At 43.0% G+C, this 18,211-nt stretch overlaps 1 protein-coding gene across 3 annotated transcripts in view; it reads left to right on the top strand.

Annotated features, from left to right (window-relative positions):
- The window catches only part of bcl3 (BCL3 transcription coactivator), a 31,905-nt gene extending 14,020 nt beyond the window's left edge, over positions 1 to 17,885 (top strand). For 2 of the 3 annotated variants that reach the window (XM_080426834.1, XM_080426832.1), the window contains exons 4-10: positions 137 to 245; positions 9,968 to 10,175; positions 11,392 to 11,480; positions 11,612 to 11,689; positions 15,824 to 15,994; positions 16,657 to 16,756; positions 17,070 to 17,885. In XM_080426834.1, coding sequence (XP_080282960.1) covers positions 137 to 245; positions 9,968 to 10,175; positions 11,392 to 11,480; positions 11,612 to 11,689; positions 15,824 to 15,994; positions 16,657 to 16,756; positions 17,070 to 17,167 — 853 coding nt within the window. In that variant the 3' untranslated portion in view covers positions 17,168 to 17,885. The remainder of the gene's footprint in view (positions 1 to 136; positions 246 to 9,967; positions 10,176 to 11,391; positions 11,481 to 11,611; positions 11,690 to 15,823; positions 15,995 to 16,656; positions 16,757 to 17,069) is intronic. The other variant, XM_080426833.1, reaches the window with a different exon arrangement.
- Positions 17,886 to 18,211: the final 326 nt, after the last annotated feature.

The following is an 18,211-nucleotide window of genomic DNA, read 5'->3' as shown; positions in this document are numbered from 1 at the left end:
TGCATTACCATCTATAACTGCCATTCTGACACTGCTTTACGTGTGTGTGTGTGTGTGTGTGTGTGTGTGTGTGTGTGTGTGTGTGTGTGTGTGTGTGTGTGTGTGTGTGTGTGTGTGTGTGTGTGTGTCATTGCAGGCCGCTCCATATAGCAGTGGTGCAGGGAGAAGAGCGCATGGTCCACACACTGATCCACCTCTTGCTGCTGGCTCACAGAGACCTTGACATATACAACAACCTCCGACAGGTGAAACACATGCACGTGCACGTGCACGCACACACGAACGAACGAACGCAAGCATGCACGCACGCACGCACGCAAACAAACACATATCCAGGCACACTTGAACCAAGTGTAGAAACTCAGCATTCCTTTCCAGAGTGACTTCAAATGAGGGCTTCAGTGCCTTGCTCAAGGACACAGGAATTGAAGAAGCAGCTCTTTTTCTATCATGGGATGTGAACTGCAACCACAAGGCTGCACTCATACTGCCACCCGACAACACAGCCACATACACAGTCATGTGTGTGTGTGCATGTGCACACAACCACACAGCCATGTGTGTGTATGCATGTGCACACAACCACACAGACGTGTGTATGTACGTGTACACAACCACACATGTCATGTGTGGGCTTTGCAAGTGTCATCTAAGGCAAGATGATTGGTCTGTGGCAGCCTAGGCGCACACACACACACACACACACACACACACACACACACACTAGAACCTGTAGTAATAGTCTCAGTTTTATTTTATATAGTTGTGAGCCTTCTTTTTACTGATTGCTTTGCCCAAATAGGAATTATTTTTAAATGCACACGAGGAAGCGATTAGTTGATATGTATTCTCTGCATTTAACAATGGGACATGCAAAGAAGTTCAAATACTTTAATCCATGGGGAGTGGAATATATGATTGCGTCTGTGTGCTCTTAAGTGCAAAAGCTTTGGCTGCATGAGGCGTAAAAGAAAAATCCTTCCACCCCTGGCTTCTGCCTTGTCTACATAATGTCTCATACTGGCGCTTGTTGCACCTGATAATTTTAGGATCAGGACATACATTCTGCAACTGAAGCCCAAATCCCCAGCCTCACCCAGCTGTGGCCTTCAGATGACAGCAATAGGGAAAGAAATGAAAGAGGAAGTCCTGGGTTTCCTCCTTTGCCCTGACACATTTTTACCACATGCTCTGACACCCAGTAGCATGGCGGCCACAGTCTGGGTGATGGAATTCACCCTTCCCTGTTGCTAATCCACCTGTGCATGGCTGGAAGCCAAAGTCTGCTGGGAAGGAACATCTGTGTACTGTGTACTTCCTGTGTTCTGTTTTTTTTATTTATTGTGTCACACGCGTTTGACCGTAATTCAAAACAAAACAAAAAATCACCCATGTATTACCATATCAGCTTTCCTTATCAAAGCCATGGTACTGCAGTATGCCCTTAGGGAGTTGCTGGTATTATGAGAGTTTATTGAGAAAATTATAGAATTATGAAATAATATGATGAAAAAAAGGAGTGGAGACTAGATATAAGTGTGAGACAGATGATGCTTATTACCATGTGGACATAAACCCCACACTCCTTTGCGAAGTGCATATTGTATCAGTGTGTTGGACATACTAACATGGGGAACAGATGAGTCGATGAAATGTGCTGTCATTTTCCAGTGCATCAGAATTTTATCAGTTAACCTTTAATTGTGCATTTTAGTGATTTAGCTGAGGCTCTTACTGAGAAAGACTCAATGATCTGAGTCTTGTGAGCATGTTCAATGTTTTGCTTGTTTGATGGAACACAATAATGATGGTTATGTATGTACCAGTCACAGGGATTGTCTTAGCCGCTATGCCATCCCTCCCTTTATCCTATATTTTAAACATTTTAACCCTGGCGTCCCTAGTTTAGGATTTTTCTATTTAGGCTTTTACTTACAGAAATAGTAAAAAATACAATACAGCATTTAGCCTGGTTATTTTTGCTATTTGTCATATGACAAAGTATGTAGGGCTTAAGTATATGTTACACCATTCTTTGGAGTGTCCTGATGGCTTACACAACTGGATGCAGACACAACTATGCAAAGGGAATTGTCTTCAAGGTCTTTCCCAATCCCGTGCTGCCCCAGCTGCTGGCCCTCAGCCAGCCTTAGTACATTCACTTTCCCTTTTCACCCCCCCCCCCCCCAAAACCACCACCCCTTCATCCTGTCACACTCAGAGCTCGCCACATCTACTAGCCCAGTGTTTCCCAAACAATGGGTCAGGACTCATTTTTGGGTCACGGCCCTCTTTTACGTTTCTTACAATATATATATATATATATATATTATTTACTTTAATTTCTTTATTTATAAAAAATAAATAATAATTATTATTAAAAATAAATCTGAACTTAAAAAATCTAAAAGAATTTCGGAAAATAAAAATAAAACAAATAAATCAAATTAAATCTTTAATGAATAGGTAAGGACTTTATCTTTTGGGTCTTGAGGTGAACAGTTTGGGAACAACTGCGCTAGCCTTCCAGTCTTTCCTGCCCTGTTGCTTTTCGCATCCTTCTCTACCAGAGGAAAGCACCTGAGCCCTGCATGGCTTTGTACTTCACAGAGGATGGGGTTTCACACAGACAGACGCGCGACATCGCCGGCTGACTTACCAGAAACGCCGGTGCCGACAACCGCTTGCAGTGCGTCTCGAGGCTCGGTTTGGCCTTGTGCGCTTCATAATATCCTGTGTCTTCGCACGCACATAAGTGTATGCTCATGCACATGAGCATACACACACACACACACACACACACACACACACACACACACACACACACACACACACACACACACACACACATACACATACACATACACACACACATAATAATACACACACACGCACACACTCACGCACGCACTTATACTATGTGCACACACGCACAAGGACATTTAACTATCATGGCATGTTGCTAAACCCAAAAGGGGAGAGTTTCGAGCAGCGGGCACGGCACGCCACCACAATCATTTGACTACCAGATCTTGTGGTCGTGATTATTGAGCACAAAGGCTTTAACATCCTCATCTCTGGGAATATTATTTTTTTCACAGACAGATGGCTTTGTCTAACGAATGAAGAGGGAGAGAGAAAGGGAGGGAGAGAGAGAGATTTCCCAATATTGATGACAAATCCTGTCATTTGCCGTTTTTGCATTTCGTCGCTGTCCTCCAGAAATCTCCATATTTATGCTTTTTATGTTTGTTTGTTTTTTCGTAAATGAATGCCCTACTTCTTCATACAAGTGTGTCACACAAAAGTAGTGACAATAGCCAAACTACGAGCTCACAAGGCGTCGCTTGTGAGCTCCCTACTTTTGAAACATTTTGAAAGTGAAAGTGGGTTTTGTGATTTATTTGTTTTTTGCTTTCATGAATCTTTATCCCATGAAAAGTATTAACAAGAGCTCGTGACTAAATAATAACGACATTGGATCCACTGGAACACAGGTTCTTTTGTTTCAGTACGTAACAGTAACAGTTTTGGACATACAATGTTTCAAACCCGACAGCGACGATATGAGACCTATATATTTCACAGTCTTTCTCTCTGTCACTGTTGAACAACACAGCACATGAGATCAGGCATGCGTATCCTGAACCGAAGCACCGTGGTGGCAGAAACAGCTGTTTGATACTCCCACACTGACCATGTCACCCCTGGTGCACTACCCCATGCTCTCCTCATGCACATTGTTTCCACTACTATACTGCTGCGGTACTAACGCTGTGAGGGCTGGGAGTGTGTGGGACGATGCGACAAGCCTGCCCAGGGTTATAGGCTCTCTCTAGCGCAAGCTAACCCTTCTTCCAGGGGTTTATTTGCAGAGCAGCCCATTGTACAGAGCAGTGTTTCCCAACCTGGAGACCGGGGTCAAAGATCACAGGGGGGGGGGGGGGGGCTTATCTGTTTGGAGGAAGTACAACATTTGAAACATGTTGCACAAAATCATAACTTTCATCCACTCAACGTGATATCAGTCCAACTCCTCATATGCTGCAAATTAGAAAATGTTGATCTTTCTTTTCAAAAAGGTTCAAAAATTGCAGATCTACAAGCTCACAACGTGTCGCATCGCGGCGCTTTGTGAGCTTGTAGATCGGCTCTTTTTGCTCTTCGTTGTGCGAGAAGTAAAACAGGGCTTAAGTGGTTTACAAACAAATGTGTGCGTGCGTACATCTGACACATCAGCTTGTGTCAGATGTAAGAAGGGGTAGGGGGGGGTTTCTAAGGAAAAAGGTTGGGGACCAGTTATAGAGCTTGAAGCTCAGACTGCAAGGGTTTATGTACTGTAAGTGTGCACGGACCACGGTCGACTAGTCACACATTGCAGCTGCTGTGCAGAATGCAAAACACGTGTCATTTTGTTCAACTGTATTGTTCTTTGAGATACATTCATTAACCATTTGTGATAAGAGGTTCTCTTCAGAGTTATTGTCAGTCAGCCCTCACAGAAAGGTACTTCAGGTTAACAGGCACAGACAGTAAACAATCATTGTGCACGATTCAGCACAAGTTATCTTGGCATGAACAAATGCTTAAAATATTAGCTTTTTGCAGGTAATATTAATCAATTGTAATGCAATAGTCTATATTTATACTTAGCTGATATTCAATTAATGGGTAATCAAGCTTAATTTTTCAGAAAGCCTTTTCTTTACACCTAGGTTTGTGAGTCTACCTTGTGCGTGCTTGCGGCGTGTGGTGTGTGTGTATGTGTATGTGTGTGTGCGACGTGTGGCGTCTCCTGCGGGCATGTGTGTTTTTGTTCAGAGCTTCAGTATCCTCGTTCCGAGAAGTCACATGACCACAGCTCCCCCCCCCCTCCCTCCCCCGGTCTGGGCTGTTTCTCAACATACTGTATGTACCTGAGGTTCAGAGGGTAGTTGAGAGGGACTTTCCCTGCTTCTCTCTCTCGCTCGCTCTCTCACTCACTCACTCACACACACACACACACACACGCACGCAAGCACGCATGCATGCACGCACACACATGAACACACGCGCACACACACACACACACACACACACACACACACACACACACACACACACACACACACACACAGTGTAGCTCTCTGTCTCATGGACAGGAAGAGAAAGAGAGGACAAGAACAGAATAAGGGTAGAAATTAAGTACAGTAGTTGGTGTGTTTGTGCTTGCTTGCTTGCTTGCATGCCTGCATGCCTGTGTGTGTGTGTGCGTGTGTGTGTGTGTGTGTGTGTGTGTGTGTGTGTGTGTGTGTGTGTGTGTGCGTGTGCGTGTGCGTGTGTGCGTGCGTGCGTGTGCCTGCGTGCATGCATGCATGCATGCATGCTTGCTTGCTTAGAAATGATGTAGTTGGTGTGTGTGTTGATGTGTGTCTGTGTGTCTGTGTGTGTGCGTGCGTGCGCGCGTGTGTGTGTGCTCGGTAAGCTTGCATGAAGTTTCAGAGATCATCCCGCTCCCACTCTCCCTCTATCCCACCCATGAAGGCCTCATCCTACATTGCACACTCTCTCTCTTCCTCCTCTTTGTGTAGTAATCTTATGAAAGAATCCGCGATGAGCTGATCATTGCGATATAAGCTTTCCAACAAGGCTGCCGTAATTTCCAGGATATCGAATGTGGTCCCTTTGTCTTCCAATACAAGGTTCACTGATAAGGCGATGTTATGCCAGGTACACTGTGTGCCATGCACGTCTTTCTCTCCATCTCTTTGTTTTCTTCATCTGTGTTTACTGTTTACGGTTTAATTCTCAGTGTTCATCTTAATCTGATAGTGTAAAAAAGGACTCAAATCGACATGCCTATTAACCAATTAAACCCTACATACTTCGTTGACCGGGGTTTGGCCCACTCCTTTTATCACTCTACACCAAATCTCTACAAGCTCACAATGTGTCACGTTGCAAAGTGTATTTAATACATTTTAATACAGTAAATACTTTTGCAGAATGTGCGTCTATTTTCACTGAATGTTCGCCTATTATGACATGCCTAGAACAGGGACACTTGGGTTCATGTGGTTAACACTGAGGACTTTACTGTATGCTATCCTTCGTGTTTGCTTAGTTTCTATGCTTGGAATGAGCTACAGCCCAAGGCTTTTTGTCATCCCACTCTTCTCTTCTCTTCTCTTCTCTTCTCTTCTCTCTTCTCTTCTCTTCTCTTCTCTTCTCTTCTCTTCTCTTCTCTTCTCTTCTCTTCTCTTCTCTTCTCTTCTCTTCTCTTCTCTTCTCTTCTCTTCTCTTCTCTTCTCTTCTCTTCTCTTCTCTTCTCTTCTCTTCTCTTCTCTTCTCTCTCTTCTCCTTCTCTTCTCCTCTCCTCTTCTCTTCTCTCTCTTCTCTTCTCTTCTCTTCTCTTCTCTTCTCTTCTCTTCTCTTCTCTTCCTCCTCCTCCTCCTCCTCCTCCTCCTCCTCCTCCTCCTCCTTTGGGTGTTGATCCACTCATTTTGCAGGAATGTGCAGAGTGCCGTGAGGGCAGACGTGCTGGGGAGAACGGAGGGATTTTCCCTCTCTTATCCTGTCTTTCCCCTGGACTCCCCGCCGCCACTTCCGTCTCTCCACTCTATCCTCCCCTTCTCCTATCCCCCCTCCCTCCCGAGCCCTCTTATCTGCGCTGTGTTTTTGTTTTTAGTCACTTTGAAATGGTTTACAGGAAACCGGTTGCTAAATTCTGTGAACTTTGGGGTGTTATTGGGAAGACCTTAAAGGCCTGAGTTGCCAGCAATCCCCTGCTGTAATTAGGCTGTGATTGTAGTTGATGGTTACTTACCTTAACTGTTTTTTTAAGTGCAGTGTGGGCTCCAAAAGTAATGTTGTATGACTTTGTTTTAGTGCAGCAATGACGGATGATTCCTGGGAATCCAGGCTATATGAATCCTGCATGGTCATATGACCGAGATAAGATGATAATCTTTATTATCCATTCGGATGAACTTGGATTTCTTTTGCATCACATGTTCCAACAACGATTAAAAATAAGTGTCCTATGAAGTGTCATATAAAAACATTGAACATTGAGTGCCATGTTACCAAATGTATATAATAAAAAGATAAAATATAAATAAGTGTAAAAATAAAAGTAGGTCATAAAAACAGTAACCTAGTACAATCAGTGTTCTGTTATTGCAACACAAAGTGTGTGTGTGTGTGGTGTGTGTGTGTGTGTGTGTGTGTGTGTGTGTGTGTGTGTGTGTGTGTGTGTGTGTGTGTGTGTGTGCGCGTGTGCGTGTGCACGTGCGTGTGCGTGAGCGTGTGTGTGTGTGTCATTTGTGAGTCACAGAATTCAGGGAAACACTGAATGCCACTGGCATTGATACACCAAAGGAATTCCAGCAACCTTATCTAGCACTATTACTCCACTTTGTTCTGCTCTTTACTGGAACAGCCACAGCTGCACCAGTCGAGAGCCTCTAGCAATGTCACAAAAGTGAAACTTGGAACATCAGCATTCTGTTTGCTGTTTAAGATTAATAACGTGTAGAACATCCAGGTTGAAATATTTGCTTCTATGACTAAGCAGGATTTCCACACCAAACTATTGTCCTTGGATGGCACAATCTAAACAATTGGTCTTCAGGGCCATGGCCCAATGCCAGAGTTAACACGGTTATCAGTGGCACAACACACAGTACAGCGGAAGATTCAAGATTGTGCAAGGTTTCTCGTTCCTTCTCCCCCCTCTCCTTCGCTTGAGAGTTAAACCGGGAAAACACCTCTGTGTTTTGAGTCTATTCTGGACGATCCGTCTTTTAGAACTGGTTTATCTTCATTTTGACATCCTCATATGACTTGTGAATATACAGTACTCCATTGCCACACATTTAGTTCATACTTGATATCTGCTGCTAAGTGGTATATCAGTTCTAACTTGCACAAGAGACATATATTATATTTTATATTTTTTTATTTTATTTATAAAAAAATGTAATGCTTTGGACACGCACACAGTGTTTGTGTGTGCAAGTGTGCAAGTGTGTGCGTGCGCGTATGTGTGTGTGTGTGTGTGTGTGTGACGTGTGTGTGTGTGCATGATTGCATGTATATGACATATTAGGCTTCCGGCTCACTGTAGCATGTGTCAGTGTACCTTGGCATCGGTTGATCAATAGCACTGATCTGACGTGGCTTCCTTGTTTACTTGTATCGGGCGTTGGCTCATATTGCTGTCATTTCATTGCATCTCTGACCTTCAACCATGTAGAAAAAGTCACAGATGACAGGATTGTTTTGCCAGGAATAACATTTCCTCTTACTGCTCCCACACAATCACCAACAACATCTGAGACTGTAAGTCTCTAGATCAGTGTTTCCCAACCTTTTCTGGATCAGGGCCCACTTGAAAATCCCACAGGCGTTCGCGGCCCCCTCCCATCTGACCACTTACTGTAAGTGTTCAGATGGGAGGGCCGCGAGTGTTTATTTTAATTATCCATCAATCGAGTCGTGTGTCCTATTCATCTGTGTCCCAGTGGTTGGTTGAAAACGGTTGAAAATGAAAACTCATTTTCTAGGTTTTAAAGACAGAATACCATGTTTTTATATTATATCTTTTTTATATTAATGTTATATTGTCATTCATTATAGTGTCTCACGGCCCAACAATGGCCCCCAGCCCACAGGTTGGGAATCGCTGCTCTAGATCTATCGACACTGTTTGTGTGCGATTGTGCAAAGAGTACTGTAGGCTAAGTTGTGTATTTTAGGTCCTTAGTTGACACTGGTATCTTTAGTGACTTCATGTGATATCATGTAATACTGTAGTTGTGGTGCCACCTATAGTAAAAGCTACACAATGCAATCCTCTGCTACATTTACTCTGAGAGTGTACAAATGGAACCAAATGGTGTTAATTTAACACAGAGGACCTTACTGTGCAAAACGATGGATGGAAAATGTGTTTATATACTCAGTGACAGACAATTCAATTCAACTAATCCAATGAAATCATTCATATCTACATCTCTCTTTCTCTGTACCGAGTACCCCTTTTCTCTACCCCGCTCTTTCGCCATCAACCTCTTTTATATCCTTCTTTTTCAACTCCTCTCTCTCTTTCAATATCAACCCCATAACCCGTTCAAACCGGGAACGCATCTGTGTAACCACTTTAACCATTATTTTGTACTTTGGCTATTAAAAAATATCAGATATACAAGCTCATAGCGCGGCACCGAGTGCCGCGCTGTGAGCTTGTAGATCTGCTATTTTTGAAAAATCGTGAATATTTGTGCAAATCTTTGAATACGTATGTTTTTTAAAGCGATTTCTTTTTACTAAAATCTTCACTTCTGACGGGTCCCTGGAACAACATATTTTGAAATGGGGGTCCAATACGCGGCCAAATACATATCATTTTGGGGGTCCTTGACATGAAAAAGTTTGAGAACCACTGATTATAGCAACATACATTTAAAAAAAAAATGTTTTAGAAGACATTTGTAGAATCCCCAGCAGCAAAGATTTGAGTTAGAAATGTTCGTTTAAAGAAATACATATTCAAAGATTTGCACAAATGTTCATGATTTAAAAACAAATAACAGATCTATGAGCTTGCATATCAGCTATTTTTGAATAGAGGGTATGCGCATGCTTAAAGTGAATAGCACATCGAGTGGCAAATCGAGTGGCATAGCAACATGCAAAGTGAGTTTAACGTTGTTTAATGCAATCAGATGGGACTTTTATGTTTGGATGCATGCGTTTCAAGGCCAGAAAATAGTTTTTTGCCACTCAGTAGGCATTCCTGCATAACTTCCGGGTTTGATGATGATGTCACACGCATACCCTCTATAGCCAAAGTTTCCATGTCTTAATGGGTTAACTCTCTCTCTCTCTCTTTCTCTCTCTCTCTCTCTCTCTCTCTCTCTCTCTCTCTCTCTCTCTCTCTCTCTCTCTCTCTCTCTCTCTCTCTCTCTCTCTCTCTCTCTGTCAGACTCCTCTCCATTTGGCAGTGATAACCCAGCAGCCAGGCATGGTGGAGGCCCTGCTAAGAGCCGGTGCCGACCCAGGCGCCCTGGACCGGAACGGACAGACGTCACTTCACCTCTGCTGCGAGTACAGCCAGCGGGACTGCCTCTCTGCCATCCTCTCTCCCTCCTGTGCTGCTTCCTCATCCTGTCTGGAGATTAGAAACTACGAAGGTAGGTTGTAGTCCACTGGTCTCTAAGTCGGGGTCCAGGGACCCCCAGGGTGCCCGGATAATTGATAGTTGGGAACCAAATGGACTCTTAGGCGTCGGTGTACAAATGGAAGCCTTACTGGTCCATTTCGTTCCATTTGGTCCATTTCGTTCCATTTGTCATTTGTATACTCTCAGAGTTAAATCATCAGGATTTTGCAGTTTAGATTGGGGTCACAGAGATGAAACTTGCATCAAATGAGGGTCTGTGGCCTAATGCATATCAAACATGGGGGCCCTTGAAATTTGAGACTACTTTAGGTGCACATTTATTTAATTTAGGTGTTTTTCCTTGGCGTTTCCCCAGAAGGGACTTATATTACAATGAACGATCTGGTTTGGGTCAAGGACACTTTGATAAGATACATACTAGCTCACATGGATTGGAATTTGAATTTTCATTAGAATTCTTTTGATTTTGCACAAAAACAACAAGTTAGAAAATAAATGAAATGATAGATTTTGATTATAAGATTTTAAAACATACGTGAAAAACAATTACTGGAGGTACAGTACTTCTTTATACTTCTGGCAGTGTGCATAAGAAGTTTGGCGGTGATTGGTCCAGCAGTTTTCACACACACACGAGAGAGAGAGAGAGAGAGAGAGAGAGACGAGAGAGAGAGAGAGAGAGAGAGAGAGAGAGAGAGAGAGAGAGAGAGAGAGGTTGTGCATTCACAGTAAATCCTTAGTGTTGATTAACCACACACACTTTGGAACACCAGGTTAAATGTAACCTCAGTGATACTTTGGTTACTTTTGATGCACTATGCAAAGGAAATATTCGCACATCCACTTTGTTCAGATGCAGGTGCGTTGAAAAGTGACAACTGAAGGAAATCATGAAAAAGTGTTTCATGAACAAAAAGTCCCACACATCAGCTTTTATTCAAAGTTTTGGTCCCTCTAGACCTTCATCAAGGGTGTCTTACATTTATACACTGTCAGAGGAAAATGAGTACCAGTCAAAGGGCACGTGCTATGTGCATAATCATCAATATGTGTGTGTGTAGTGCGTGTGTGTGTGTGTGTGTGTGTGTGTGTGTGTGTGTGTGTGTGTGTGTGTGTGTGTGTGTGTGTGTGTGTGTGTGTGTGTGTGTGTGTGTGCGCACATGGTAGTGCATTTTCACATTGGGTGACCCTACAGCTCAGGCTGCGTTGTCCTTCCCCGCCCGCAGGTTTGAGTCCTCTGCATCTGGCGGTGCGAGGGGGCCATAAGGACCTGGCCAGAATGCTGCTGGATTCCAGAGCTGACATCAATGCTATGGTCAGTCCACATCCTGCATTTACACAAGTGGTTATAGGCTTCCACAGGCTCACATATTTACTGGACTCGTTGTCCATTCTGACTTTTTGTGTATGCTGACAATGTTTTCCTTTTTTTCTCTCTCTAATTAGGACATCAAAAGTGGCCAGAGTCCTCTCATGCACGCGGTAGAGAGCGGTAATATCAACATGGTCCACTTCCTCATTGAGGTAATGAGCATGTGTGTGCGTGTGTGTGTGTGTGTGTGTGTGTGTGTGTGTGTGTGTGTGTGTGTGTGTGTGTGTGTGTGTGTGTGTGTGTGTGTGTGTGTGTGTGTGTGTGTGTGTGTGTGTGTGTGTGTGTTTCTGTGAGTCACCATAATATTTAACCACTATTTAAAATAGCCTGACATTTTTGAACATTTCTTACATACAAATAAAAATAGAAATAGCTAAATAGTGACATTCCCAAAATATGGATGCCAGTGGTTAATGTCGTGTTTAGCTCATTCGTTGAATACAGTTTTTTCATTTTTTGGTTGTTTTTGTGGTGAGCTCTGCCCCGTTCCCCATAGTTTCTCTTTCTCTTCTATCACACAGATAAGAGTTCTAGAGAAATGTGACCAGATGATTCACAATCTGCTTTATTGCCAGACCTCAGCGGTTTTGTCATAAAATAAAACCATTAAGGCTGATGTGTTTCCTTCTCAGTTTTCTTTTTTGTTCAATGCTCTGCCATCACTCCATTCCTTTCCCTTTCCTTTCCACTGTTGTCCTCCACTTTACATCATCTCTCTCATACAATGAGAGATGCAGCTTCAACCATTCTTTGTCTAAGCCATTTCTTGCTTTGTATGTGTATGCACCGTGGATAATGGTCAGTCAATCAGACAGATACTGTAGTAAGAAGGAATTCTGATTATTTGTTTTCACCACCTTGTTGTATAAGATGGGTGGGGGATTGCCATGCAGGGTAAAAAACAATCTATTAGTTCACAACGCGTCACATTGCTGGTAGATATGGTATTTTCAGCGCGGCACACCAACGCCAACAAAATATAACTCATAAGCCATTGTTAGGCATTGGCATAACCATGATGAGCACGTGAGCGGAGCGGAGCGGGTGGAAATGCCGCACGGCGCTCCAGGGGGCTGGTTTCACGCTCGCTATTCGCTCACGTTGACTCCCCCCGTTGATTTGCACACCTCTCGCTCCATGCTCCGCTCAAACCGGGTCGCTCAACAGTAAAAAAAAGAAAAGAAAAAGAAAGTAGAAATTCTAATGAAATCTCGGTGCGCTGTGCACTGCTGGATGTCTGTGTGTCTCTGAGTCCGTGCGACCGGGCATGCTCAAACATTCGGTGCGCGGTACCTGCCGGGACGGCTTTGAGCGGCAGGCGATCCTCGCTCTGAGTAGCGCTCCAACCTTTTTATAAACCAGCTCCGCGCTCACGTCAAAATCGCGTCGCTCCACTCCCGCTCACATGCTCTGTATGACACCTGTCAAAAACATGAAGAAATCATTATGACTTTTGTCGTTATGTTTACTTCGGTCTATTATGTCACTTTCAATTCAAAGTTGACATTGTTTGGGGTGACTTTGTTGACAATGACAAGGACAACTTCACATTATAGCCTACAACCTGTCATAAACACAAGTAAGACGCACGAACGCGGGAAGCGAACGCAAAACAAATTCAATAAATATGAAATATTTTAAAAAAAAAGTAACCAATAAAAAAATAATAAAAAAATAAGAAAGAAATCTGCGTTAAAAGGAGCATCTTAGAAAAATACAAATTCACCAAAAAAAAGCGTTGAATGTTTTTGAACAATTCAACAAAGTGTTTGAAGTGTCTGTTTCACCCACTTCCTGGGGGCGGAGCCAAAATCCGAGCCCGAAGTATTTGTTCGTAGACCCCCACTTAGGGGGGGTAGAAAAAGTTTCGGAGCGATTCGGGCACTTTTCATTTAACATGGGGTTTCAATGGGGAGTTTTTAGGAGCCTTCTCGGGGGCGTGGCTTCCGGGGGAAGGGGCGGGCTTAAACGCAACCTTGACAGGTGTGTTCAGTTTTCAAAGACCTTTCATTTGATGTATGGTACGTCTATATTGGACATTTACTTATCTCAGAGGAGCTGCACACAGGCAGTGCACACAGAGAGAGATACAGAGAGAGACACAACCCGAGCACGGTTTCATAGTAAGCTCCACTTGCGCGGAGGCGCGCCTTCGGCGCGCCTCCTTCCGCTGCGTTCGCAATGATATAGCGTGCCTACTTACTGAGGAATTTGTTTGGCACAGCAAAATGTTACCATAATGTTTACCAGTGGACCAGAAGACTGCAATGGAAATAAGTGTTAGGACTTTATTGTGTTATCCTCGAACTGCTGTAACCCTGTGGTTTTATTGCTTTTCAAATAAATCAAATCAAATCAAAAAGTGATAGAATAAGACCTTCTCACATGGTTTGAAAAGAAAAAGAGAACTGACCTAGACTAGAGCTTATCAAACTCAAATACATTATTTGGCATTCGGAACAGTTACCAATGGCCTGGCCTGCCTAGTGATTGATTTGACCGGCAACCTATTGTGACTAACATGCAAAGGAAAGGTTATGGAAAAATAGACTCCTTGAACTCATAGACTGGAAGCTATCAATAGTTGACTTGTATTGTAATGTGTTGGATCAGCGCTTGCCTGTGGCAAAACAGTCAGCAATCCGCTGGCCTTGCTACAGTATGTCATTCATCAAAACATTTTTAAACCACTCACCTAGGCTTCTATGGTCTGTGGATAGACAGTGTCATTTAAACCTAGCCTTTCATTCTCATTTCATTATTTAACAGCAAAAATATATATATAAATGTACAGACCACAATCCTAGGCCCTGCTCATTTTAAAATTGGGTTTCAGCCAAAAGAAGAAAAAAGGCAAATGAAAATGAAAATAGAGATTTTGAGATAATGATTTTTTTTTTAAAGTGCTGAAGTCACAGAAAATGAAAAAGGAGGGGGGAAGGCTCAAAGATTAAAGCTACAATCCGGGACTTATTTTCATTCTGGTTATTATTATTGTTGTCCATTTTTGTGTGTGAGCAGGTGACCATTAACCACTTAGCCCTATTTTATACTTAGGATATCCAAAAATAGCTGATCAAGCTTGTAGATCTGCACAATTGGATCAATGCAAGTTTCTTTAATAAAGAATTCCAGGCTTTCAGTCAGACAACCTTCATCAGGGCAAAGCACCAGATCTGCCTTTTTAGAAATGTTTTCGGCAATAATGACATGCCCAATATAGTCAGGGTTAATGTGGTTAAAAGGAGAACATTGGTGTCACTTTGTCTTTCATTCACTGGTCATTCTCTCACTAAATCCTTGTTGCTCATCATTTATTCAAACCGTTTTTTAAGATTTGCAGTGATGTTGAAAGTTTAAAAACAAAATGTAAACAAAATTAAGAGTTGAAAACAAAATATGCCAAGTCAACCAAAGAGGACAGGACAGTGAAAACAATTACACACTGGTGAAGTGCTTTGAGATCATAATGTCTTGAATTGTCCAGGGGTAGTAAGGGTTTCGATCTTGAGGATGCGTTGAAGATCCATTTGCTTGGTGCACAAAAGCTTGGGTGGTTGTGAGACTCTGAACTGCCTAAAATGTCCCAATCTGGCCCTGCACTAGATCACTGCTCTTCATCACAGAATAGAATATGTACATTTTGGCATCTTTGAGGCCCTTGGCATGTTTTGATTGATTGATTGACATTTTTATTAGGCAAAAGAATGTAAAACAACACAGTTACATTTATAATACTTTTGTCTAAAAGGTCCGACCAAAAAAGTCCTTGCGGACTTGTTTCCGTTGGGGTCCTTGAATTAATTTCATAGACATATATAGTAGCAACCAAACAGTTCAAAAATCAACATAAAAATACAGAGAAAAAATACCACTATGTACAAAAAAAAGCATGACAAATAAAAAATATATACAACAACAAAAAAAGGATAGGGGGGTCGTCTGTCTACAGGGAAACTGGTACTAGCTCCTCTTTTGGCCTCCAGAAAGATGAGTTTTTAGGGCTGTTTTGAATGAGCCCAGCGAACTGCATTTTTTGAGGGATGGGGTTAGACTATTCCATACCTTGGTGGCTGTGCTGTAGAAGGAGAATTTGCCCATGTTTGTTTTATGGGTGGGTGGTACCAGATTGTTGTTTACGCTCCCTCTAGTTTCGTGACTGTGGGTGTCACTAACTTTTTCGAGGTATTTATACAGGTATAGGGGGCATTTCGGGCAAATCTGCATTTACAATTTTGATGTTCCTTTGTTTTCTACACTCATCTGGGCATATTCTTCTACCCCAGCAGAATGGATGTGATGTCAACGGCCAGTCATACAGCGGGAACACGGCCCTCCATGCTGCCTGTGGTCGGGGTCAGGTGGACACGGTGAGACTGCTGCTGAAGAGTGGAGCAGATAGCAGCCTCAAGAACTACCACAATGACACCCCTGTCATGGTGGCCAAGAACAAGATGGTGAGGAAGAGAAAGTAACTGATGATGGAGAGAGGCAGAGGATGTTAGGGGGTGGAGGGAGATGGGGAAAACAGTCCCAGGTCAAGTAGAGTTCACTTGTCATCTATAGCATTTCTTATCAGTTTTCTTTGATTGCCAGATGGGTGGAAGTTAATTTATCAGGACAAACTATATGTCAGGCAAGATATAAACACTCATGGTTCTCCATGTAGTTGAAAACAAATAGAAATAATTATTTGCAAATCCTAATTGTACCAATAAGGCTTGGTTAGGACAGTAGCAACAGATACAAATGACATCCTCCTGTCCACCATGATCTGTTACTCTTGCAAAGGCAAAAAAAGGTATATTAGGCCATCTAGTGGTCAGATATAGATGTTACACAGTCAGCCTTTAAAACAAAAATAAGATACACGTGTGATCAGCACAAATCACAGCTCTGCACCCCCTTTCATGAATTGCACTTGAGAATTGACTTATGCGATATACACAAAATGTACGACCAGGTTATACACAACATTTACGGCCAGGTTAGTGAATGAGGCCCATTGTGTTCACAAATCAATAGTTTCCTTTATTTGTTTGTTTGTTTTTCATCCAACTCAACCTGCTCACAACACAATAGCTGACCCACTTTCTGATAATCTGTCAATCTGTTCCAGATAACAGATGTGCTTAGAGGGAAGGGCCCCAAGCAGACAAGAAGTCAAGACCAGCATTGTTTGTCAAGCTCATCACATGGGAGCAATTTGACAGCAAGTGGTAAGCACATAAAAACACACATGCAAACATATGTGACTGCATGTGCGACATGCATGGGACACACCCATACACACCCATACACACACCCACACACACACACACCCACACACGCACATGCGCACACACACACACACACACACACACACACACACACACACACACACACACACACACACACACACACACACTGTGTAAAGCAACAGTTTTTCATTAACTTCCCTGTCCTTGGTTGATCATGTCATAACCATCATCAAGTACCAACACATGTTTGTAAGGTGACAATATTGAGTGTTGCCCTTTCTCCCTGTCCTAGGATCCCCGTCTCCCAACCACAGTCTTGGACGCTCTCCGTCATCCACCCCACACAGTGCCTCCCTGTCTCCAAGGGGGATCCACCTACATTCGCAATGACATTTTAGCCACTTAACGGCTACTTTTTAAGAGCACGGTACAGCCTCCTCATCCCACAGAGAGCCAGTCCCCCCAGTGGACATCCTCCTGGACAGGCTGAGCCAATGAGAAGAGGCTACTGCATCATGAAACTGAGGAAATTACAAAGGCCCCGATGCCACACTGCCTCTGTCTGCCACTATTGCCTGATTGTAACACTGGCGATTTGCAACACTGGTGCGAAACTAAGTATAAATCAGGCTTATGCTGAATGCTGTGATGCCTGGTATTTCTATTCTCCTATTTCACAGAGAGTCCACTTCCAAGGCAAACTTCACATCCTGTGCATTTAACCAGCTGCTGTCCTGCCCACTGCCCAAGTGACAGATGGCAACTCATGGCCAAGGGCAGGTTTGGAACTGACTAGACAGGCACAGCATGGTGACAGATCCAGATGGATCCATGAGTGATCAGTAAACTGGAACTGTTGCAAATGGATTGAAAGGAACTCGTGGGCAATTTGGACCACTGTCTTTGTATCAGTCAGTCCAGTTGAAATGATGGTGAAAAATACTTATTATAGAAACAAATATCATCAGCTATTTGCACAGTCGAAATTCTTCTGTGTCAACTCAAGCTGTACTGAGAATGTATTATGCAGAGGTGTTTGTGTGAGCGAGTTTTCTTGTTTTTGTATGAGAAATGGTTTATCAATTATTTTGATAAAAAAGTATTAAATATTTTTATACAAAAGTACAAACTTGTAGTCACAGTAGTTTTTTTTTGGGGGGGGGGGGCTGACATTTGAAAGTGTGGCAACGATTGGACAGATGACACTGTTCATTTAACCACTTAAACCCCAGCATTTGTATTGTGAGGGGAAAGCTGTTTCGCTGAAAATAGCCGATCAACAAGCTCACTAGTTGTGAGCTTGTCGATCGGCTATTTCCCCCACAATAACAGAAAACGGAAACAATACTAGTATAGAGCCCTGAGGGACTCATATGGGGTTTAAGGGGTTAAAAGCGTGGCTGTGATTGGCCAGACGGCTGCGTGCGCAGCGGG

Source organism: Gymnoscopelus braueri, assembly GCF_963280865.1.
Source record: "Gymnoscopelus braueri genome assembly, chromosome: 4".
NCBI lineage: Eukaryota > Metazoa > Chordata > Actinopteri > Myctophiformes > Myctophidae > Gymnoscopelus > Gymnoscopelus braueri.
Note: the sequence above shows the minus strand (reverse complement) of the source record. Positions and strands in the feature narration are given on the sequence as shown.